The sequence below is a fragment of the Procambarus clarkii genome, chromosome 90, assembly GCF_040958095.1.
Source record: "Procambarus clarkii isolate CNS0578487 chromosome 90, FALCON_Pclarkii_2.0, whole genome shotgun sequence".
NCBI classification, from domain to species: domain Eukaryota; kingdom Metazoa; phylum Arthropoda; class Malacostraca; order Decapoda; family Cambaridae; genus Procambarus; species Procambarus clarkii.
In genome coordinates this window covers 8,692,269-8,717,614 of record NC_091239.1, presented here as the reverse complement: position 1 = coordinate 8,717,614, position 25,346 = coordinate 8,692,269, and the positions used below count along the sequence as shown (strand labels likewise).

Sequence of the window (25,346 nt, the reverse complement as noted above, 5' to 3'; positions counted from 1 at the left end):
TACTGTTGTGTAATGTACTGCACCCTGTACTGTAGCCTCTACTGCACTGTCCTATACTGTATTGTACTAGACTCTACTGAACGGTACTGTACTGTATTGTAGGGTAGTGTACTATAATGTTCTGTACTGTATTGTAGGGTGCACTGTATCCTGTATTGTACCCTATATTTGACGGTACTGTATCTTACCGTAGCCTAGTGCAGTCTAGCGTTGCTTGCTTAGCTTAGCTGAACAAAGCATAATATAGCGCCATTCTCTAAAAACGAATGAGAAGAGTTCAAATGATCAAAAGTGTAACGCACAAGATCTTTATAAATCTAAATGAGTGATGACTTTGCATAAATGTGTAAAAACACTAATTGATTGCATGTTAAATAATCGTTATTACTAGGGGCAGTGTGCATGTATGGCTTAAATGACGTATATAAATATACATTGGTGTTGTTTATAGAGGAAAATGAAGGGTTGGAAAGGTAATAATGAAATAATAATGGTTGTTAGTGATACTAGCGTCAGTTGCCATAGACCGGCATTGCACCAATGTGTTCTCTCCCCATTGTTACATTGAAGAAAGAGTTATTTAAATAGAACCAAATTTTAATGGTGATGCCGTTGGTACATTTGAAAGGCAAGTAACGAACTGTGAGTGTAGGGTAGTGTACTTTTGTGTCCTATAGTGTACTGTACTGCTCTGTAGTGGACTGTACCGTAATGTATTATACTGTTTTATTGTGTACGATATTGTACAGTACCATACTGTATTGTACGGTATTGTAGTTTTGTGTAGGCAACAGTAGTGTAGTGGAATGTCCTGTAGGGTACTGTACTATAGTGTACTGTACTTACAGCTTGAATAAGTATTCCTATTATTTATTCATTATAATAATACTTATTATTAAGTAATCAAAAGTAATAATTTGTGAGTGTAAAGTCAAACATTGTTTCTCATACATATGGTATTTGTATGTTTCTCATACATTGGGTATATATACTTTAGTTTTCATACATAATTGTCATGAATTACTAGATTATCCAATTAGGTGGAGCCGACCAATGAGAGTAGAGGTTGCGAGAATGTGACGTCAAGTGAGAAATCGAAACGTGATTGGCTGTTGAGTCGACTTGGTGGGTGAGGCTCGACGGAACGTTATTTTGACCCCAGTATTGGCATAGTTGTGGTGTACAAGTTAGTGTTAGGGCGTGATGTTACTCTGAGCTGGTACCCCGTTACCCTTTGGGGTCGCTAGGGCTGACAGATCCCCTAGGTTACACTCATATTGTACACCCGCAAAACGCCAATACATAGGGTCAAAAATATCAAATATCTATTTTACTGCTGCCGTATATACCCTCTTTGGGGATATATATAGGCAGTTCATTTTAGTCCTGATCCCTAATCAGTATTAAAAAATGTATAAATATGTATTGAATTGTACCGTTATTAATTTCAGGGCTATTGAAGTGAATGAGGTAATGGTTGGAAGAGGCATCGCTTGAAAGGAGCCTACTGGTGATGCGGAAATGTGCAGGAGACTACCGTTGTGATGGGACCAGTGGTGGACCGATGAATCAAGTCTTAGACGATGCAGAGCAGAAGGTGGTTGCAGATGTCGAGGTTTGGCTAGATGTGGTACTTGAGTTAGCAGATAAGTTTCAATGAGTTATTGAATACCTAGTTAAAGTTTGAGGCATTTTAATATTTTATTAGGATACCGCACAAAGCGGTTAAATCGTGTTGAGGGGTTCTTTAGTGTTTTAAAATTGCAACTGGACGACCACCTAACTTCAGTCAGTACATATTAATAAATAGTATTAGGGTGGTCAGAGGGTGTAAACCCACAAGTAACAGTTTTACTATCCAGGTTGTATGTATGGGTTTAAAATATGCATTTGAAATGAGCAGGTACATCAAATTAAGTTTGAGTAGGTGCAGGTTGCAATTAAAGATATGGTATATGCATGATTGAATAATTTATATTTGTAGCATCGGGTAACTGTTGGCTTGTTGCAGGTAATACCGGACTGATTGGCAGGACCCCTGGGCTGTCTGGAAGTTGAATAGTGAGACGCTTCAACTTCATTATTCGTGAACACTTGGCAGTAAGTGTCTGGGTATTCTTGTAGAGTTTTCTTGGATAGGTTGTAGGTTTTGCCACTTTACTACAGTGTAAAGGTGACTGTTTGAATGTCACGGTGAGGCGGCAGAGTAGTTATAAGTTAATTGTGGAATTTAACAGGAAGGTAGTTTTGCAAGAATTATTGTTCACGTTGTGAAAGATTTAATAATGAATTAGAAAAGAATGTTAGTGTTTTTGATATCATTTCCAAATAATCAACGATGAGGTTAATTTAGTCAGTGTCGCATGTTGCAGGGAGAAGTAGCTGCAATAACAGAAAGTAATAAGTGTTGCTATTGGGAAACGATAAATTGAATAGAGCGGATGAGTGCATATAAAATACCGCGAAAGCCTCATAACGTCGTTGGATTAACTGTACCTTACATAAGTGTTACTGCCAACGTTAAATTAACTACTTGCTTGAAGTGTACCGGGCTTAACGAATTGGTAAATGTTGAAGCGATTCACTCGAGGTCCAGGTAAGTAAATTTACGTGATGACAATAGGGCGTGGTGGACGGCATTTGCTTTCATTTGTTAGGTTGGAAAATGTAAAACAAGGGATGAAGGGAGTAGATTGGCGGCATGCAATAGTTAAGTGTGTGGGTGTTGTGGAATAACGGAGTTGGAGGTTGATGGTACGAGGTTGACATTGAGGTGCTGAAATAAGTGGCAGTTTGACAACTACTACAGACATATCGGGGCCCTCATAGCGAGGGGTTTAATTTAAGTGCAGAGCCTTAACCTGTGAAATATAAAGTTGTGTAAAAGTGACTTTCAAATCGTTTTTGTCACTATAGAAAAATCTATAAGCAATGTTGCGCTCTTCTCGTCCTTCCCACCTTCATCATTACTCGAACGTTTCCGGGCCTTGGACCCTGATACGCCCAGTGCCCCCTCCTATGTTCCTTTGAGTTGTCTACCGAAGGGTGCCCCTCCTGGTTCTCTGTCTGGGGGTTCCCCTTCTTTCTACTGGGTGTCATGTCTCTTGTGTATTTTCCTCGTCTCCCTTCGATCCTCCTTCTCCATCTATTGTCTCCCCGCCGCCTGAGGCGGATGTCCATCGCTCTCCTAACGGGCGTCGTGTGTGCTCTCGTTCAGCTTCTCCTGTTGAGACGCGGGAATCAGTTTCCCAGTACGTAGTCGCTGGGACACGTTAAGTCAGAATTGTAAGCCTGTCTCCTGTCCTCCCTCCTCCCCGGCGGGTAACAAGGCTTAGCTTTGTTCGTGGGCCCCTACTTTTGGCTGTTGCTCCTTCCCATCCTATTTCAGTGGTTGTGCCCCCTGTTCGTGCGGTTTCTTTGGGCCCCGCTTCCCTCTCGGTTGCTGTTCTTGCTGAGGTGCGCTCCCCTCTATCTCCCCCCCCCCCCCCTGTTCCTCCTCGTGTTCCTCCTCCTCCTCCCGTGGTAGTGTTGTGGGGACCCGTTGCAGGCTCGTAATTCATGTGCTGTCTTTATTCGCGCTCATGTTCCCTTTGTCGGGTTATTTGTTCCTTCGCGTCTCCATTGTTGTGCAGCTCGTATGTTTTTTGGGAAATGGTACAGTTTGTTCCATTTATCTCCCCCCCCCCCCCGAGTGTCTGTTTGTTCCCGATTTGAAACACCACCTGGACTCCTTGCGGGAGCCTGCACTCCTGCTTGGTGATATAAATTGTCATTGTGTTTTGGGTGATGTTCTAACGAATACCCGAGGTCGCCTTGTTGAGGCCTTATCCTCTGTTCTTCCCTGTCTCGTGAATTTTGGTGAGGCCACTCACTTGGACTCTGGGACTCTTACCCTTTCCTGTCTTGATGTTTCTCTGGTTTTGTTCTCTTTACTTAGATTTCACGTGGCAGAATCTTAATGACCTCCATGGCAGTGATCATTTACTCATCCTTAGTTCCTTTTTGTCTTTTCACCCTTCTCTTTCCTTCTCTAGGTGGCAGTTTGCTAAGGTGGACTTGAACCCATTTACCCTCAGTGGTGCTCTCTGACGTGTCCCTTCTGCCTCTCCCTCGTGCTGTCCTCGTTTTTCACGAGATCAACGCTGCCCTCCGCTCTATTCCTCGCTCTTCCTGTGTGGATCCGCGGAAGTGCGTTTCCTGGTGGAATGCTGATTGTGCTCTGGCTGTCAGCGTGCTGCCTGGAAGAGGCACCGCCGTCGGGAGACGGGCGAATGTTTTGTTTCGGAAAGCGAGTGCGGTGGCCCGTAGGGCCATCCGTACGGCTAAACGTGAATGTTTGGTATCTTATGTCTCAACAAATACATCGGAAACTGTTGTGCCCCAGATCTGGAAGGTTATCCGGAGGCTAGTGGGCAAGTTCGTTCGTGATGTTTCACCGGTCCTTCACCTCGGTGGTACTGTTGTAACGGTTCTATTGTTACGTAAAGTATGGTGACAAATAAACACACACTAAGATACTATATATATATTTGGTCGAATATACAGAAGTACACAGGTGATACGTTGGTGTGAGTTGAGCGCACTGAGCGTTGGTACAGTATCTCGCAAGTGTCTGCTCTAGACCACACTTGAAAGTAGAGTAGTTAATGTTTGCTAGTCTTGCTGCTTATATTGCTCGGGCAACGCCTCACCTCATTCATCTCCAAAGGTAGACAGGAATATTAACACAATATTTTGAGCGAGTATATTATTGGGATAATGTACTCGCTACACTGTTGTGGCGGACCCGTTGCAGGTCGCTTCTGAATTTGGTTCGCAGTTTTCTTGTGATAGCTCTGGTGTTCATCTTCCCCCCCCCCCCCCCCCCAATGTTTCGTTCTTCGTAAACCTGTCCTTGAGTCTCGTCCTTTAGATTTGTGCACTCGTCTTCAGCTTCCCTATAATGATCCGTTCTGTGTGAATTTCGTTGTGGCCTGGCCGTCTGCGGTTCTACGGCGGCGGGCTGCAATGGTATTCATTGAGATGCTTCGCCATCTCCCTCCCTGCACGTCTCGGTATTTACTAAGTGTGTATAATGGGATCTTGGGGGAGTCGTCAGTCCCTGAGGAGTGGGTGGATGGCGTTGTCCTGCCTGTTTTGAAAGCAGGGTGTGTGGGTAGTTCCCCTAAGGGCTTTCGCCCTATTGGTGTCACAAGTTGTCTGCAAATTTTTTGAACGTATGGTTCATGTTCGTCTGATGTGGTTCGTGGAACACCATCAGCTGCTCTTCCCTTGTGAAATTTGTTTCCGCAAGTGCCGCAGCACGAGAGATGTCCTGGTGAACTTTGAGGTCTATATTCGTACTGGTTTTGCTGCGAAGAGCTCGGTTGTTGCCGTCCTTTTTGACGTGGAAAAGGGTTACATCATAATCTGTCCCAGCTTCATTCTTTTGGCCTTGGTGATACTCTCCCTCTCTTTGTGCGCAGCTTCCTGTCTCGTCATTCCTTTGTGATGGGCCTTGGTACCGCGCTCTATGCCTCTTTTCAGCAATACGAAGGTGTGCCCCAGGGCATTGTTCTGAGCCACTACTCTTGTGAATGTTGGCCGCAATGGTCTTCTTTGCTCTGTTCGTTCGGGTGTCTTCTCCGCGCGCTGTCGATGATCTTAGCCTTTGGTGTGAGGGTGATGAATCGGCTCTCCTTCAACGTCGGCTTCAAGTTGCAATTGATGCCGTGTGGTCTTTGGCCACCGATCATGGCTTGAAGTTGTCTACTTGTAGGAGTTGTGCCGTGAGTTTGACGGTGAAACGGGTTGTTCTTCGGGCCTTTTTGTCATTTTTTTGTCATCCCCTTGAGTACAAATAATCCGTGAATGTTTTTTGGTTATTGCTTGACAGTCGTTTGTGTTTCTCCCCATATCTCTTACCTCCGTGTTGAGTGCTCTAAGGCCCTTACCATCCTTTGGGGGTGTTGTCCCATAATGTTTTTGTGGCAGATTGGCGTGCACTCCTTGCTTGACATTCTTCTGTCGTGCTGTGTAAGGTCGATTATGGTTGCCCTACTTACTGTTCGCCGTCTTGATGGTTTGCACTATAGTGTGTTGCGCCGCGTTTCGTTGGACTCCCGTCCTTAGGTTGTATGTTGAGACTGGCTTCGTGTCTCCAGGACCGGCGTGATGGGTAGTGTGTTCGCTATGTTGCGGGATCGTTACAACATCGTTCGTCTCGCCTGTGTGGTGCTTTAAGTTTGACCCCTCGTGCGGTTGGTGTTGATGTTCACCAGCTCCCTTTTTATGTTGGGTTATATCGCGTGCAGGATTCTTTCCGTTCGTATTTCTAATGTTTCTCCTGGTGGTGTGCCTTGTTTGGGCCCCCACCCCCTGTGGAGAGTGCCTCTTCCACGGTTTTGTGCATACTTGACCCGCATCACTAAAGGTTTTACCCCTCGTACGGTTCTAAAACGTGTTTTGCTTGAGCACTTCTCATTTCCCCCTCCGTGTCTGTCTTCACCGATGGGTCTAAGTCTGCGGAGGGTGTTTGGTAATGTTGTTTCGTTTACCTCCGGAGACTATCAGGAAAAACAAGTGCTATCATCTTTACAGCACAGCTGTATGGTATGAAATGAGCGTGCGGATGTTTCTGGTGTACATTTTTGTCAGATCCCCCGATCTTGAAGTTGTTTGGGTACTGCTGCTCGCAGAAGGCTTATTGACACTCAGAGTAAACTCATTTACGGCTCTTAAGGCAGTTTCTTTGCCTAAGTATTCAGCTCTTAACATGCTGTCGGAGGGCAACATAGAATGGACATAAGTGTAACGGACTCGGTTACCATCCTTATAATTGGTGTCAGTCTGGAGGCAAGCATGTTGCAGTTAGGCCTTAAGACCTGTATTTTATAAATGATTTATTGTTTTATTTATATATTGAAATATTATATGCATAGTGGTCATATAAATATTGATTGTTGGCCTGTTCTATTGTTTTATATTAATTTTTTTGTAACTAATCAAATACATTATTACTGGCTAGATCCCTCCCCCTTGATTAACTTGTGGCCTTGCTCCAGATGCGGTAAGTTGTTTCCCCACGGATTTTGTTTACCTGTTATTGTTTTCCCGCAAAAGTTCTGGTAGCTACTTAAGTTCGTACAGAGTAGTTTCGTAGAGGGATTTGTTTATCTTCGTTTGCCCTGTAGTCACTCCTATTCCCTGTGGCAGTGTTCCTTTTGAGAGTTTCTAGAGGGTATCACCCTGGCTTTATCCATTAATGACAGTTGGGCAGTTCGCTTCCGGAAATGTTCACCTCCCTGAATATTTTATTCTATAGGATTCTTCTGTAGAAAAGTGGGAGCACTGCTTGAGAGTAAATGCCCTTTCCTGCACTGGATTGGATTGTACTTTGCCTCACTTGTGTATTTTCTTTTATAATTTGTGTAGATATGGAAGAATGTATCGATTAGAAAATGCCTAACATTACTAAAAAATGCAAATAGTTTAATGTAAGGGAGAAGTGAATGTTGGTTGTAATTAAAAAAAAAAGGTTTTGTGTAGTTACTGTATTTGGATAGAAAATTCAAATTTTTAACTTGGTGTTCAGTTAGTAGGGCATTTATCATAGAATGAAAAGAAATGTATTTAAATTGTGATGATGTTAAATTTTAGAGGAGATGAGTTGTAATAACTGGAAAAAAAAAAATAAAAATTATTATTAAAAATGTAATGGACATAAAAGGTAAGTATAAAAATGATGTATTGGGAATTGCAAGTCACACTGTTACTCACATGTGTCTAGAGTCGTACAGTACCTGTCTATTGATAGGGTAACCTTAATATTTTTGTGATTGCATTATGACTATTTGTCCAAACATACAGTACTGAATTTATTTATAATTATTGATGGAAGATTGAGCCAGTCAATTTCTGATAATTATTCTTGAAGCATTTAGTAGTGTATTATTCCATCTGTGTTGCAGTGCTCTGAATAAAGTGGTTTTTAGCTTGACATATTTGACGAAAGCTGAATTTGTTGTAATCTACAGGCTGGGAAGATGTACACAAAAGGACAGATGGTGTACCCAGACAAGAGGAAGGGTTTGGTGTATCTGTACCAAGCAGATGATTCCCTTATGCATTTCTGTTGGAAGGACCGTGGCACTGGAACAGTTGAAGAGGTAGGACATTTACTTCACTTGAAAGGCAAGACAGTTTTATCTTCAGAATAAAAATATTTGGGAATCATTGTAACCATAGTAAGCCAAAAGTATTCTATGTGGCTATCAAACAGGTGAAATAATGCAGGGATTGTGATGGACAATCTTATATTAAAAGTGATACTTTTTGTAGTTCAGTATAAAATCTAACCCAAATTTTATTTTGCAAGCAGTTGCATGTATAGATTGTCAAAAGCTTAATTATTTTTGTTTTTTTAATGGAAATGTGGCTTGAAAGCATAAATTTTAAAGAAAGCTGTTATTTTTCAGGATCTGATTATTTTCCCTGATGACTGTGAATATAAGCGTGTGTCACAGTGCACCACTGGTAGAGTTTATGTACTGAAGTTTAAATCGTCAAGCAGACGACTCTTCTTTTGGATGCAGGTAAAAAAAAACGTGTACTTGTATATGACATTGAATTTGTGGTTGTTGATAAATTGTTACAGAAGGGCAAAATGTATTGGTAAATAAAGACTAGTAGTTTTAAAGTAGAAAACTTTTAAGAAGAAATTGTTAAGTACTGTAGTAGGTGTTGAAATTTACAGCAAATGACTCGATATAAATGAAATGTAGCACATCATGAACTTCCACATTATTTGCGTACTTTAAGGTTTTGCCTCCATAGGTGGTAAGATTGCTGAAGTAACCTATGGTAATTTATCTAATGTGCCGAGGGCTAGATGGTGCATTGTGAATTGGTGTTTACAGTAATGTGCTGGAAGGTAATGCACCATCTATAGCATATAATAAAACATATATACTGTACAGTATAGACCATTCTGGTAATCATACCTAAACAGGTTGTATTATAAATGCCACACTTTTTGTTTTTACTTTAGGAGCCCAAGACGGACAAGGATGATGAACAGTCTCGCAAAGTGAATGAACTACTCAATAATCCACCAGCTCCAGGGTCACAGCGCCCATCTGGTTCAACTGCAAATCCTGCCCTGGGATCTGAAATTACCAATTTAAGGGATTCTGATATCCAGAATCTGTTTGGGAATATTTCACAACAACAGCTGATGCAGATCTTGGGAAGTGGAATGTCCAGTTTGGCAACACTGCTTGGTCCAGGGTTAGTTTATTATATAAATATGTATTAATTGAGACAACGTTGTATAAATATTTCTTTAAATAGTTTATTAGCAAGCTTGACAAGATTTTAACCAGGAGTATTAGTGAACTTAACAAGAGTATTGAAAGAAATTTGGCATGTCATTTTAGTGTAGAAAAGTATAAATACTGTAAAACTAAACACAAATATTGCAGAAACGCTTTCAGACAGCAAGTAATTTGAGATTTGGGTATCATTTTCTATCAAGCGTACAGTATTTGTTGTAACTTGAAATGCTTCGTTTGATTGGTTGAGAACAGAGGTTTGGTCTTTCTAGTTTTGGTACAGAATTTGCCGAGTACTATAGAGCTGTGTTCATAATGGCAGATATGTTAAAGTAAATAGTGTTGTTTAAATAATGTGTTGGGATATATGTTTTCAAATATGTATTTTGTCTGTTGGGCTTGTACTGTTGTACTTTTGATCCTTCCCGTTTTTGTTTTTTCATGGAAAAACATCATAAATGTTGAACCCATCTTGAGGAGTATTTTTAGTTGTTAAATCATAATAATTGGTTGGCATTTGTATTTTCATATATTTGCAGTAGGTCTGGCAGTGGTGGGGGTCGAAGCGGTAGTGGAAGTAGCAGCTCGACTTCTGCCACAACAACAGCTTCCACCACTCCAGCTGCTACCACCACCCCAACACCTGCCCCTACCCCTGCTCAAGGTATAGTAGATCACAAAGATGTAAATGTGCTTGTAGACACTATAGAAATTAGTCTTAAACTTTAAACTCGCATCAGCTCGAATCCTGTTCTAAACATTGGTACAGCACTGAGAACAGCGATGGTCTGGCATCTTTGAGGGGGTCAGCATTATATTACTGATGATATAAGTGGTTGGGCCCCCATTCCCTCGCATGTCTTTGTATCCGAGTTCTTGTGCAATAGTTGTCCCCACTGTGTGCTTTAAAATATATAGTTATAGTGACTTGGTGTGTCTTCCTATTAATGAGCATATCTTACTGTTGTAAGCAAGTAGAAACATTGAGTGAACATGACGTATAGAGTGGATAACAACTTGCAAGAATTTTGTAATGTTTAGGTTTTAATTAATGTCTCTTTGGTTTAATATTGTATACTGTTGTTTGTGTATAGAAAACCCTTTTTAAGTTGATCACCAAGAGACCTAAAACTTTGAGTCTGGTTACACATACCTGAACACTTGGAAAAAAAATTCACTTTACAAATAAAATGGGTGAAGGCGCATAATTATATTTTATTACACAATATTTGTATGTTAATAGATACAGCATTGTAATCTGTAGTTTTTGTTATACAATATTTTATATTTTAATCCTCAAAGTTGTCATACAATAATCTCAAATGCCAGTTGTATTGAATTTTAACCTAAAATGCCAAAGAATACAGGCAAAATGTATGGTTACTAACATTGCAGTTGAGGAAAGTAGCTCAACAGCTACTATTGTTTATGAGTAGGGCCTTCCTCGGTGAGTACCCAAGCCTGGACCAGGGCTCACCTTCAGTTGCAGACTTTCATCTGCATAGTGACAATGTAAATATAATGTTGTAATAAGCAAATAAGTGACCTTATGCAGACGCTCGTCTGAAAATAGATACACTGCAAGTCTTCGTGTAGATAAAATTAATTTAAAAAAGGAAGCCAAAGAAGAATGTCATTGTGGAATAGCTGAAGGTTTGTTTAGAATATTTCCAATTGTTGGGTAAATGCCACCAAGGGACAGAGTCTTTCATTAGGGGATTATTATTGTTGTTGAGAAAAGTTAGTTATTTATGTATATAATTTTTCAGATTCTGCTAGAGGTGGGAGCAATAGCCGGGAAAGTAATAGTACCACTCCTGGCAGTGGCAGTGTTGTGCCGATTCAGTTGTCAGATTTACAGAATATCCTTTCTGGGATCTCTGTTCCACCGGATGTGTCAGGTTCACCCAGGGTTGCAGGTAAGACAAGTTGCTAGTACTTGTATGAGGGGTGTTTGGTGAGAAATGACGCAAGGTCTTCAGTTTTGAAAGGAAATTATTTCCTAGCATCAAAGTTCTTTAAGATGGTGGTTTTGAACTGGTAGGGTCAATAGGTATATTAGGAAAGTAGTGTTGTGAAGTTATCATAAAATTAGAAGTACATTAAGGTGGAAAGATAGGTTGCAAGAAGAATATTGGGATTTTTATACCAGTAGGGTCTAGGTCTGGCTCCGATACTGTAGGCAAAAAGATAATGTTTTTGAAGTATTGGCAAAAGTTTTATCACACATTGTAAGAAGGTTAAGGGCAAATTTGAGAGGGATGAGAAATTTACATTATTCAATATTATCTTTCATGCTGTACCTTATATATTCAGTCTTTTTCCAAAAGTTCTGTCCTGTTATTTAGTAAATACTTTAAGTTCTAATTTTGATAGACATTCCCTGGTATGATTAACAATGAAATTATCACTTGACGCTTTTCCTCATCTTGAAAAGTGTGTCGTGCCCTTTTACAGAAGGTTTTAGTGAGCAATACATATCATAGGTGGTCACACATTTAATTGATACCCATTGTAAGAATGGGTATTATTCATTATCATTCCGATAAATGTACCATAAATATTGATTGTTGTATTAGTAAAGGTTTGTTTTTCCAAAAGTGGATCTGAGTTCGGCCATGACTGCAGAAGCTCTTCAGCCAATCTTGACCAATGAAGATTTTGTGAATCAACTTCGTCCTTATCTTCCTGCAACGTCTGATGAGTTACCTCCTACTGAACAACTCCGAGGAACAGTCACTTCTCCTCAGTTCCAGCAGGTACAATATGCTTGTCTGGGTTTAATATGTAGTATGTATATTAATACAGACACACCTTGGTTTACGAATGCCCCTCTTTACAAAATTTGTTGTTTATGAGCCCAATTTCTTTGTGAAATCCGAATCGGATAACAAACTTTGCCTCTGGTAAGGAAGTTTGTTTATACGCGTATGCCTGACCTAGTGGGTGGTGGCACAGCCACTGCGCCTCGGTTTACCAGTGCCTCCCGTCTAGTGACAATGATGCTTGAATTCTTTGTAAAGAATTATAGTATTTTGTTTGGTTTTGAACTTAAATGGTTATTATATATCTTCCCATGGGTCCCAAGAAAATCGGTGGTAAGGTTCAACATAAGAAAATAGTCGAGTTGAGACAGTAGAGGATGTCCCTTCCTCATTAAGAAAATGTGTGATGTATGGGAAGAACTGCAAAGTTTTTATTGAAAAAAACTTGCTCAGCTAAAGCTGTAACCGGCCATTGCATTGACCTTTTAAATGATAATGTGATGTCTGTAGTGAGACAAGTGTTAAAATATTGGTAAAAGCAAGCTGACATGGTCAACAAAGATAACCTGGTGGTGAACATACACAGGTCCATCTAAGTTTTTGCAAGGTGCCAAGAATACAGTGGTTTTGTAATTTGATATCTAAGGGTGCGGAGGTGAAATAATTAACAGGTTGACTTGTACAATTCATTGGTCTAGAGTTGACGTACATGTTAGTGACATAAGGATGTGTGGAATGTTGTTTACATTTGCAAATATTGTATGATTTTGATGTATACCTGAAAATGGGTAATAACTACAGAATGTTAAATAAAATTTAATAACTATTTTATCCAAAAGGGCCCCCTCCCCGCTCAGCTCGTTGTCGCCGTCTGGGGGCTTAGTGGGCGGCTGCCGGAGTGTGATGCTCCTTGGGACAGTCCTCTGTCCTTTTCTAGCCTTGTGCTCCTGCTGCCGTCCTCTCCAATTCTGCTGGGCATCTTTTCCTTTTCCTTCTGTTTCGTTTTTCTCCCCCCTCTTCTCCTATCTGCTTGCCGTTTCCTGCCGACCTTTTGCTCGTTCTGGTTCTTCCCTTGGACTTCTTCTACTTTGACGCCCGGGTGCTTGAGGAGGCATACTCTTGCACCCGTAGAACTGCAGTACCCGACGTCGAGAGCGAGGGGAACCTTTTATTGTCAATCCCCACTTCGTCACTGAACCCGATCTCGACGGACTGTCGGTTTCTTAAGGTGGCGTTTGTGGGGCGTATACTCACGACGCACCCCTAGGAGGCCCCGACAAGATCGGCGATAGCTTCTTGTTGGGTGTCCTGCCTCTAATTGTGGCTCCATGGTGGGTGTGGGGGCACATTCGTGAGTGAATTCGTAATTTCGTCAAGATGATAACCCCTGTTTCGGCTGCTTCTGGCTTACCTTTTCAGGCTCGTGGGGTGGGCGACCAAGCCCCCGAGTCGGTCCGTATTGGAAGACCGGGCTCTGTAGCCTCCGCTGCATTGGGCCCCGACCTTGCTCCTCCTTTGGCCTCTCTGACTCCTTCCCCTGGCTCCCCTCCCTCCTCTGTGGTTGGGTCGAGCCCCAAGCCCCCAGTGGTGACTACCTCGTCCCCTGGCGCGGCTCCTTCTCTAGTCGTTACTACTGCGCCTTTTAACCCCTCTCTCTCTGGGGGTTCTCACCGCCGTTCTCGTCACGGCCGCCCTCGCTCGATTCCTTCCAGTTCTGCTACCTATCAAGCCTTGTTTGGTCCCGCTTCGTGGGCCAAATATTTTGATCTCCTCCCTCTTGATTCTGCGCCTCCTGACGATTTCTCCCTTCATCGACATCTCATTGATTCCGTGGATGCCTCCATTACTTTTAACCCCACTCGTCTCGGTACGCGTGTCGTTGCTGCTCCTTCTCAGGATGCTGCTTCCCGCTTGGCTGCCTTATCCTGCCTTGGCGAGACCCCCGTTCAGGTCTCGAAGAACGTCCAGTTGAATGCCAGTGTTGGCACTATTTTGCTCCCGCCCCATGTTGCGACCGGTGTTCGGGACCTACGCGACTGCCACGACGATATTCGACATATCCTCGCTGCCCAGGGCCATTCTATTCTCCAGGTGGACACGTTTACTCGTCCCCCTCGTGGTAGTCGCCGTCAACCCCTCCGGGTTGTGAAGATTACCTTTGATGGTAGGACCCTTCCACCCTCTGTCATTCTTGCTGGTGCCAGGTGCTCTGTCCAGGAGTACATTCCTTCTCCTCGGCTCTGCAACAAGTGCTGGAGGTTTGGGCATGGTGCCCTCCGCTGCTCCGGGACTGTCTCTCTCTGTCCTTTGTGTGGTGGCGAAGGTCACTCTAAGTCGGAGTGCGCTTCTCCCCAGGCTCGTTGCCTCAACTGCGGTGAGGCCCATCCTACCTTCTCCCGTGCGTGTGTCCATTACAAGCTTGAGGCAGCCGTCCTCAACTTGAAGCACCGGGAGCGTTTATCTTTTCCTGAGGCGAGGCGCCAGGTTCGCCGGCTCCCGCCTTATGCTAATATCTCTTATGCTCGCGTGTTGCGCTCTTCCTCTCCTCGTCCTTCCCGCCTTCCTCAGACTCACAACCGTTTCCAGGCCTTGGACCCTGATGCGCCCACTGCCCCCTCCTCTGTCCCTTTGGGTTCTCTCCCGAAGGATCCTCCTCCTGGTCCTCTGTCTGGGGTTCCCCTTCCTTCTACCCGGTCTGTCGTGTCTTCTGTGTCTCCTTCCTCGTCCCCCTCCGATCCTCCTTCCCATCCTCTTCCTCCATCTATCGGCTCTCCCCGCCGCCTGTCGGTGCGGGCGGATGTCCATCGCTCTCCTAACGGCCGTCGTGTGTGCTCTCGTTCGGCTTCTCCTGTTGAGACACTGGAGTCCGTTGCCCGGTACGTAGTTGCTGGGACACCGGTCTCTTTAAGTCAGAAGCGTAAGCCTGGCTCCTCTCCTTCCTCTTCCCCGGCGGGTAAGAAGGCTTCGCTTTCTTCCTCAGCTCCTCCTTCTGGCTCTGTTGCTCCTTCCACTCCCGTTTCAGTGCTTGCGCCCCCTGTTCCTGCTATGGAGGTTTCTTTGGCCCCTGCTTCCCTTTCGGTTGCTGCTCTTGCTGGGGTGCGCTCCTCTCTTTCTACTCCCCCTCTTCCTGCTGCTGTCCTTGACTGCTCCTCTCCGTTGTCTCCTCCTCCTCCTCCTCCTCCTCCTCCGGACCCTGCCCGCCCACCTCTGATCTGTTCTTCCGTTTCCTTCCCTCCGTCTTTGCTCAGTTTACCCATGCCCCCTAACCCTGACTTTGCTGACCCTGATCCCGACCCTGATATTCTTTAACGTGCTCTGTTGGTCTTTCGCCTTTGTTTCTTCCTTGTTCTCTGTTTTTGTCCTTTCTCTTCTCGTCGTTGTCCATTCTTCAATGGAACGTTCGAGGTTATTACGCCAATTTCCTCGAACTCCAACTTCTGGTTTCGCGGTTTTCGCCCCTTTGTGTCTGTCTCCAGGAGCCGATGCTTGGTGCTCGTCCTGGTCGTTTTCGTGGCTATTCCTTTCTCTCCCCCCCCCCAGCCATTGCTGGGGCTTCTAATTCTTCTGCTCTCTTGATTCGGGCTGATGTTCCCTTTGTTCCTTTACTTTTTCCTTCGCCTCTCCATTGTTCTGCTGCTCGTATCTTTGTGGGGAAATGGTACACAGTTTGTTCCATTTATCTCCCCCCGAGTGTCCCGCTCTCTCTTCCTGATTTGAAACACCTCCTAGACTCCTTGCCGGAGCCTGTGCTCCTGCTGGGTGACTTCAATTGTCGTCATTCTCTTTGGGGTGACGTTCTGACGAATACCCGGGGTCGCCTCCTTGAGCCGTTTCTCCTCTCTTCTTCCCTGTCTCTTGTGAATTCTGGTGAGCCCACTCATTTGGACTCTCGAACTCGCACCCTTTCTTGTCTTGATCTTTCTCTCTGCTCTTCTTCTCTTTACTTAGATTTCACATGGCAGGTTCTTGATGACCTCCATGGAAGTGATCATTTCCCCATCCTTGTTTCCTTTTTCTCTTTTCGCCCTTCCCTCTCTTTCCCTAGGTGGCAGTTTGCTAAGGCGGACTGGACCCTGTTTTCCCTCAGTGCTACTCTCTCTGACCTCTCCCTTCTGCCCCCCTCTCGCGCTCTCCTCCTTTTTCATGACACTGTCTTCGACGCTGCCCTCCGCTCTATTCCTCGCTCTTCCTCTCGGGGTCCACGGAAGTGCGTTCCCTGGTGGAATGCGGACTGTGCTCGGGCTGTCCGCTGTAAGCGTGCAGCCTGGAAGAAGCACCGCCGTAGGCAGACGACCGATTCTTTTCTTTTCTTTCGGAAAGCGAGTGCGGTGGCCCGTAGGGCCATCCGTACGGCTAAACGTGAATGTTGGGCATCTTATGTCTCGACAATTACGTCCGAAACCCCTCTGGCCCAGATCTGGAAGCGTATCCGCAAGATAGCGGGCAAGTTCGTTCCCGATGTTTCACCGGTCCTTCACCTCCATGATACTCTTGTGGCGGACCCGTTGCAGGTCGCTTCCGAACTGGGTTCCCACTTTTCTTCTGTTAGCTCTGGTCTTCATCTTCCCCAATCTTTCCTTCTTCGTAAACCTGTCCTTGAGTCTCGTCCTTTAGATTTCTGCACTCATCTTCAGCTTCCCTATAATGATCCCTTCTCTCTCTCTGAACTTCGTTCTGCCCTGGCCCTCTGCGGTTCTACGGCGGCGGGCTCCGATGGTATTCATTATGAGATGCTTCGCCATCTCCCTCCGAGCACGTCTCGGTATTTACTGAGTCTGTATAATCGGATCTGGGAGTCGTCGTCAGTCCCTGAGGACTGGCTCGATGCCGTTGTCCTCCCTGTTCGCAAACCAGGGTCTCTGGGTACTTCCCCTAAGGACTTTCGCCCTATTGCTCTCACAAGTTGTGTCTGCAAACTCTTTGAACGTATGGTTAACGTTCGTCTGATGTGGTTCCTGGAACACCATCACCTCCTCTCCCCTTCTCAATTTGGTTTCCGCAAGTGCCGCAGCACGACAGATGTCCTGGTGAACTTGGAGGTCTATATACGTACTGCTTTTGCTGCGAAGACCTCCGTTGTTGCCGTCCTTTTTGACCTAGAAAAGGCTTACGACACCACTTGGCGTTATCATATCCTATCTCAACTTCATTCTTTTGGCCTTCGTGGTCATCTCCCTCTCTTTCTCCGCAGCTTCCTCTCTCGTCGTTCCTTTCGGGTGCGCCTTGGTACCGCTCTCTCTCCCCCTTTTCAGCAATACGAAGGTGTGCCCCAGGGTAGTGTTCTGAGCACTACTCTTTTTCTGGTTGCCCTCAATGGTCTTCTTTCCTCTCTTCCTTCTGGTGTCTTCTCCGCTCTCTATGTCGATGATCTTACCCTTTGTTGTCAGGGTGATGATTCGCCTCTCCTTCAACGCCGGCTTCAACTTGCGATTGATGCCGTGTCGTCTTGGGCCACAGGTCATGGCTTCAAGTTCTCTACTTCTAAGACTTGTGCCATGACTTTTACGCGGAAACGGGTTGTTCTTCGTCCCTCTTTGTCACTTTATGGTCATCCCCTTGAATACAAAGATTCCGCGAAGCTTTTGGGGTTATTCCTTGACACTCGTTTGTCTTGGTCTCCCCATATCTCTTACCTCCGTGTTGAGTGCTCTAAGTCCCTTACCCTCCTTCGGGTCTTGTCCCATACTTCTTGGGGGGCAGATAGGCGCACTCTCCTTGCTTTACATTCCTCTCTCGTCCTGTCTAAGCTCGATTATGGTTGCCCTGCTTACTCGTCTGCTTCTCCTTCTACTCTTCGCCGTCTTGATGCTTTGCACCATACTGGGTTGCGCCTCAGTTCTGGTGCCTTTCGTTCGACTCCCGTCCTTAGCTTGTATGTTGACACTGGCTTCCTGTCTCTCCAGGACCGCCGTGATCGCTACTGTCTTCGCTATCTTGCGCGGTCCTTGCAACATCCTTCCTCTCGTCTCTGTCGTGCTTTAACTTTTACCCCTCCTGCGGTTCCTGTTCCTCTTCACCACCTCCCTCTTTCTGTCCGGTTATCTCGCCTGCAGGATTCTCTTTCCGTTCGTATTTCTGATGTTTCTCCTCGTGTTGTTCCTTCTTTGCCCCCGTGGAGGGTCCCTCTTCCGCGGTTTTGTACATCCTTGACTCGTATCACTAAAGCTTTTACCCCTCCTACAGTTCTAAAACGCCTTTTCCTCGAGCACTTTTCTTCTCACTCCCGCTCCGTTTCTGTCTTCACCGATGGGTCTAAGTCAGCGGACGGTGTTGGCTACTGTTGTTTTTCCTGATCGCACTTATATGTGTCGCTTGCCTCCGGAGACTAGCGTCTTTACAGCGGAACTTTATGCTATTCTCTATGCTCTTCGTCTCCTGCTTTCTCGTTGTCAGTCTTCCTTTGTGGTTGTTGTTGACTCTCGTAGTGCCCTCATGGCTCTCGGGTGCTTTAATCCAGTTCATCCGGTAGTTGTCGAGATCCAGCATTGGCTGTTTCTCGTTCACAGTAAATTTAAGTCGGTTGAGTTTTGTTGGGTTCCCAGCCATATTGGCGTGTCTTTAAATGAGCGTGCGGATGCTGCCGCTAAGGAAGCTGTCCGCTCTTGTCCCATCTCTCGTAAAGGCATTCCGTATTCCGACTTTTACCCGGTTATCCATTCCTCAGTCCTTACCCGTTGGCAGGCTTCTTGGTTGTCTGTTACTGGTAACAAGCTACGTACTCTTAAATGTTGTGTTTCCTCGTGGCCGTCCTCCTTCCACCGTAACCGACGGTGGGAAACAGCTCTAGCGAGGTTGCGTATTGGCCATACTCGCTTAACCCATGGTCACTTGATGGAGCGCCGCCCTGCTCCTTATTGTCCTAGTTGCATTGTCCCTCTTACGGTCGTGCATGTCCTTCTTGAATGTCCTGACTTCCAGGACGAGCGTGTGTCTTGCTTTCCGACCGCCCCTCGCGGTCACCTGTCCCTCGATAGAATTCTTGGTGACTCGGATACTTTTGATATCGTTCGCCTTATGCGTTTTTGTTCTCGTATTGGCATCCTTGGTGATATTTAGCGCCCTCTGATTATTTTGCGTATTTGATGGTGCTACATAGCCTTCCCGGTTTGGTGCCTTCTTTTGATAATTACTTACTTACTTATCCAAAAGGGCTAAATGTTGTGTTATTGAAGGGAGTGATCACATTTTTACGAGTTTGATCATTCATTTTTGCCATGTTTTGGCCAACTTCACTGTGAAATTGAAATGTTACCATTTGGTATGATGGACAACTAGTAGGAGAAGCGGTGTATAGAGATTGAGAACCAATCTATTGATGGAAACATTTATAGTATTTATGAGGATGCAGCTCTTAAGAGTTTGTCAAAGGTGGGACCATGAGTGAATGAGGCTATTTGACTTTCCCATGGGTGAAAATTGTAGTTTTAACACAATATTATCTGTGATATCTTAAGCTTGTTCCATGTAACACTTTAGGAGATAATGTTTCCGAATACAATTATCGCACAGAGGTGTACTGAATGACGATGAGAATTAGGAAATATTTATTTGTGGAGATTTATGTATATTAATAATCACAATATGCAAATTCATATGAAACATTTTTTTGAGGGATCCATGATAGGCAGGTTCAAAGTTGGAAGGTATCACTCAAAAGGTCATTATTGTTCATATAAAAGCAAATACAATATGTACTGTATTTAAGTTGTTAATGGTATTTTCAGGCTGTGAGCTTGTTCAGCAGTGCCCTTCAGTCTGGGCAGTTAGGCCCTCTCATTAACCAGTTTGGTCTTGGAGAGGATGCTGTTTTGGCTGCCTCGTCATGTGATATGGAAGCATTTATTAAGGTTGGTTGCGTACATTGTATTCACTATCCGTTGGACAATACCTCTTAATAAGACTGTTCCTCTAAATATGTATATAATGTCTTGAGAAAATATAAGTAGAACAATATTATATTTTGGGCTGGGACATTTACAAAGGTGTCTTTGGAAGCAAATGTTGTTTATAAGCATTATAATTGTTTAAAATATAATTATAGATTAGAGTCCTTAGTATGAAAACTTTATATGGGAGACAACTTTTAATGAAAATTTAGTTTAAAATGAAAACTGTGAAGGTGAATTTTGTGTTGGGGGAGGGAGGGGGGACATTTTTTGTTAAACATAAAGCACTACTATTCTTGGATTTAGTAGTTGTCACCACGTTTGGTAGTAATGTAGAGCGGACACATGTAGTCAGTACGGTTCGCAGGAATTGTATGTGCTAGTTTCGTTGAAAAGTTACTATTAGTTGTCTGAACCTTTATATAGATACCCATCTCCCTCTTTGCACGTCTGGGTATTTACCGAGTCTATATAACCAGGTCTGGGAGTCGTCATCGGTCCGTGAGGAGTGGCTCGGTGCCGCTATACTCCTTATACGGAAAACGGGGTCTCTTGGGACACCCCTCCCTAAGAACTTCTGTTCTATTGCCCTCACAAGTTGTCTGCAAACTCTTTGAATGAATAGTCAGTGTTCATCTGGTGTGGTTCTTGAAACACTTTCACCACCTTTTCCCTTCAGAATTTGGTTTTTGCAAGTGCCGCAGCACGACTGATGTCGTGGTGAACTTGAAGTCTATATTTGTACTGGTTTTTCTGCGAAGACCTCTGTTGTTGATATCCTTTTTGACCTGGAAAAGGCTTATGACACCACCTGGAGATACCATATTGTTTCCCCACTTCGTTCTTTTGGCGTTGGTGGTAATCTCCCTCTCTTCCTCCAAAGGTTCCTCTTTCTTGTCGTTCCTTTAGAGTGAGGTTTGGTGCCACTCTCTCTCTCTGCCTCTCTTTGGCCATACGAAGGTGTATCCCAAAGTAAAGTAGTGTTCTGAGCACTACTCTTGTTCTTGTTTCCCTCAATGGTCTTGTTTCCTCTCTTCCTTCTGGCGTCTTCTGTGCTCTCCATGTTGATGATCTTGCCCTGTGCTGTCAATGTTATGAATCACCCCTCCTTCACTGGCGGCTTCAACTTGCGATTGATGACATGCCGTCTTTGGCCACCAATCATGGCTTTTAAGTTTTCTGCAAGTAAGACTTGTGCTATGACTTTTACTTGGAAGCGTGTCGTTCTTCGTCCTTCTTTGTCGCTTTATGGTCATTCCCTTGTGTGCAAAGATTCCGCAAAGGTTTTTGGGTTAATTTTTGACACTCGTTTGTCTTGGTCACCCCATATCTCTTTCCTCCGAGTTAAATGCTCTAAGGCCCTTAACCTACTTAAGGTTTTGTCCCATACTTCTTGCGGAGCGGATAGGCGCACGTTCCTCTTTACTTTACTCTCTCGTACTGTGTAAAGTCGATTATGTTTGCCCTGCTTGCTTGTGTGTTTCTCATACGCTTTGCCGTCTTAATGGTTTGCACCATACTGGGTTGTGCCTTGGCTCTGGTGCCTTTTGTTCGACTCCTACCCTCGGGTTGTATGTTGACACTGAATTCCTATCTGTCCAGGATTGCCATGATTGATACTGTCTTCGCTACCTTGCGCAGTCCTTACAATACCCTCACTGTTGCGTAAGTTGTGCTTTGAATTTTACTCCTTCTGTTCCTCCTGTCCCCCTTCATCCACCTCCGTCTTTCTGTTTGGTTATCTCGCCAGCAAAATTCTGTTTTGGTTAGTATTACCAATATTTCTCCTAGTGTTCCATCCTTGCCCCCCTGTGGAGGGTGTCCCTTCCTAAATGTTGTAAATCCCTGACCCACATTACTAAAGGTTTTACCCCTCCTACAGTTCTGAACTGACTTTTCCTTGAACACTTTTCTTCACACTCCCGCTCCAATTCCATCCTCACTGATGGGTCTAAGTTTGCAGACGGTGTAGGCCATCACATAAATGTTATTTCCTGACCACACTTACAATGTGTAGCCTGCCTTTGGAGACTTGGCATCGTCATGGCAGAACTTTATGCCATTCCCTATGCCCTGCTTTCCGAGTGTCCCTTGCAGTCAGTTGTCCCTCGATAGAATTGTTGGTGAATCGGATACATTTGATATCGTTGGCCTTGTGCGTTTTTGTTGTCATATTGGCATCATTGGTGATGTTTAGCGACCTCTGATTATTCCGCACATTTGATGGTGCTACAAAGCTTTCCCGGTTTGGTGCCTTCTTTTGATAATCATTTGATAATTATTTACTCTATATAGATGCACATCAAAATGTAGGTTGTCTTACCTGATATCATAGGTTACTGTGATATCCTTCCCAGTGATGTTAATTGAGGTCATGGTGACCTGACCACATGTTGCTAGGATATTTCCAGGTGTTTGGTTAGTAGCAACAAATTAAATGGTGGCGTATCGCCCACACTATACAATAGAATACAGTAATAAGCTTTTGTCATCTCATCACATAACTAGACATTTGATACTTTGCGTCATAATTTTGAATTGCCAATATGGATACATAGTGACAGTGAAATATTGTTGATAATAAAGAGAACCGATTATTTGAATGTTTAAATAATGACCAAGTGTTTGGAGAAATATTCCCAGTTTTAAAAGTAGATTTAAAAACTAATACACTCTTGATAGTGTTTAGTTGTCGATTTAGTGTAGTTCATCGCCTGTAAATACAACTAGGACAGTAGAGCATACATGATATATTGTATTTTGACTTTCAATAAAAGTCATGGTACTATTGAATGAATTATCATTCATAGATTTTATTTCTTACTTTCAGGCCTTGGGAAAGAAGAAAGGTAAAGAGGAAGGCAGTAAGAAGGAAGAAGAGAAGGAGGTTTCTGATAAAACAAAGGATCAAGATAAGGATGATGATGATGCCATGTCTGTTGACTAACTGGTGTCCATGGATATGTTTGCCTTCAATTTTATATCTTGTTTTAGCATTGTTTACTTATGCCTAGATTTGTAAAGGGACCTATGACCTCAATGTGGAATTGCATGTCAAAGATATTCCTTTAATATTTATCAGTTAGGAGATAGTGATGATATGTGCCATTATTACAGGAGTGTACTGTCAGCATCACATTTTCATTATTGTATTAGTTGATTTGTAATGTACAAGTTGGGATTTTTGAATGTAGTTTTGATAAGTCTGAAACAGGAGACTAATAGAACTCATTAAATAATATACGGCAACATAGTAGTGTTAATAACCTTTCTTAATATTACTGTGCACACAACTGTATGGTTTGATACTTAGTTACGACCAAGATTGTAATACGTAGTTTTATGTTTTGTATATGTACATGGACTGTAGGCGTTGATTTGTAGTGAAATCTCGTGGGATATGGTTCAGTACGTACAATACATAAATAAATAAAATATAAAATAAATATGAAAATAAAATAGATATGTTCTAGATATACATCTAGATTATATATATATCTATTTTAGATGCATATCTAGGATGCATGTAGATTATCAATATACATATCCAGATTACATTATATATTGATAATCTAGAATATATATCCTAGATACATATATAAAATAATTATCCTCTATTAGAATATGCTACGTATCCTAAGATATGTAAGGTATTTATTATAGGTATATAGTTAGGATAATTATTGTAGATATAGGTAATGATCCTAGCTCTATACGTGTGTGTGTATATATATCTATAACTCCACCCGAGAAGTGACTCGAACCCCATACCAGTTGCGTTGCTCCTGGCAGTATGTACAGGATGCCTTAATGCACTTGACCATCACGACCGTACATAAGCAAGTGATAGCCGAAGCTATTTGAACCACTTCCCCACTGGCACTCTGATGTTAATCTTGGGCATATGATTTGATCAAATTGCCTCATTCTTTGGGGCACAGGTGAGGAACACATGCTAACAACCCTGAATGGTCCCCGGGACTATATGCAAGTGAAAACTCGATTGCATATAGTCCTGGGCTGACATTGGGAAGATGGTCCTGGCTGGACTGTACCTCGTGACTGTTCCTGGACCTAGTGGGGCATGTGTCGCTTTGGGTGTGCGGCTGGAGGCCGTTGTGTGGACTTTAAGTTGAGATGTGAGCACGAAGCGTCTTGCACGTTGTGTATTTGTGCGTATTTTGCTATGTGAAGAGAACAGAGAAGGCAAGCAAAGTGGCAGAAGTTAGGTTCAGGTAACGTACAAATCCCCTAGCAAAATTAAACATTATTGTACATCAATAAAAGATATTGAATAAAATAGAACAAATTTAAGGCAAAAATGTTGAATATTGAATAATAATCAATATTAATAAATATTTATTAATCGATAATCTTCGATAGTAATGAAAAAAAAATATAATGAATAATATTAATATTCAATAGTATTATTGAATAATAAGATTTAAGAATATCAATATTGAACAATATTATTGAATACTAGGGAAGGTGTTGGTGAGCCACAGCAACCTTCCTTGTCCCCCAGTCTTCCCAACCATTCCCAACTCCCTCGTCCGATGCGTTCCCAAATGGTGTGATGTTCCCATCAGAAAATTGGGAACATGAAGTGATGTGATGTTCCCGTCAGTGAAATATAAGAATTTAAGTTAAAAAGTCATGAAAATATGGGAAAACAAATATATACACGAAATGATCGGTATGGTAAACAACACAGCTCAATTCCAAGGCAAATGACAAAATAATGAAATCCAAATGGATATAAATCAGAATGTATGAAAAATCAAATTATCATTGCAATCAGAAAAATTGAAATGTAATTTTAACATATATTTAGTATAACATGTGTGTTGCTTTGACATGGAAGAGATTGGTGGTGTTTTGAAGAAAAGCCTAGTTTTACATGTCACAGGTGTGGCATCTATATAGTAGGTATATAAAAAAAGACGCGTATATTGGAAGTCAACGTTGTGTCAAACATCAAGGCAATCGGTAAAGAAGTTAGGTTGAATAGCGGTCATGCACAAACGAACATTTCCATTTATATAGAGTGAAGAATAATATGAAATATTGAAGAAAGTAGTAGGAATTGTCATAGTATTGTAGGTAATTTCTAGTAGAATGTTTAGGGGAATCCTAGTTGGATTTTTAGTGAGATTCCTAGTATTATTTGTAGTATGATTCCTAATAGTTTGTCTAGTATGAATTGTAGTATGATTGCTAGTATGATTAATAGAGATTTGTAGTACGATTTATAGTTGATTTTTAGGAGCATTTGTAGTAGGAATCCAAGTAGAATTTTTAGATGATTTTGAGTTGAATTTGTAGGGGTTTCGTAGTGGGATTGCTTGTAGGATTTATAGTAGGAATTGTAGTAACATTTATAG

General features: G+C 43.0%; 1 protein-coding gene across 6 annotated transcripts; it reads left to right on the top strand.

The window, feature by feature from the left end:
- Positions 1-1,149: 1,149 nt before the first annotated feature.
- LOC138349718 (proteasomal ubiquitin receptor ADRM1-like) lies at positions 1,150-23,211 on the top strand. 6 transcript variants are annotated; one of them, XM_069318287.1, is made up of 12 exons: positions 1,150-1,186; positions 1,452-1,597; positions 2,012-2,100; positions 2,373-2,596; positions 8,016-8,147; positions 8,457-8,573; positions 9,029-9,267; positions 9,851-9,975; positions 11,081-11,230; positions 11,913-12,070; positions 19,801-19,923; positions 22,793-23,211. In XM_069318287.1, the coding sequence occupies exons 5-12, from the start codon at positions 8,025-8,027 to the stop codon at positions 22,907-22,909; spliced, it is 1,152 nt and encodes a 383-aa protein (XP_069174388.1). In that variant the 5' UTR covers positions 1,150-1,186; positions 1,452-1,597; positions 2,012-2,100; positions 2,373-2,596; positions 8,016-8,024; the 3' UTR covers positions 22,910-23,211. The 6 variants fall into 6 exon arrangements, with proteins under 6 accessions (XP_069174388.1, XP_069174390.1, XP_069174384.1 ...); XM_069318283.1 differs by lacking the exon at positions 1,150-1,186 and having other exon boundaries at positions 1,212-1,597; XM_069318285.1 differs by lacking the exon at positions 1,150-1,186 and having other exon boundaries at positions 1,212-1,615.
- Positions 23,212-25,346: the final 2,135 nt, after the last annotated feature.

Bases quoted from the DNA above. Each gene is read 5' to 3' on its own strand.
- LOC138349718 (XM_069318287.1), top strand. From the start codon at position 8,025: ATGTACACAAAAGGACAGATGGTGTACCCAGACAAGAGGAAGGGTTTG. The intron at 8,148-8,456 runs GTAGGACATTTA...GTTATTTTTCAG, and splicing joins GCACTGGAACAGTTGAAGAG to GATCTGATTATTTTCCCTGA. The intron at 8,574-9,028 runs GTAAAAAAAAAC...TTTTTACTTTAG, and splicing joins GACTCTTCTTTTGGATGCAG to GAGCCCAAGACGGACAAGGA.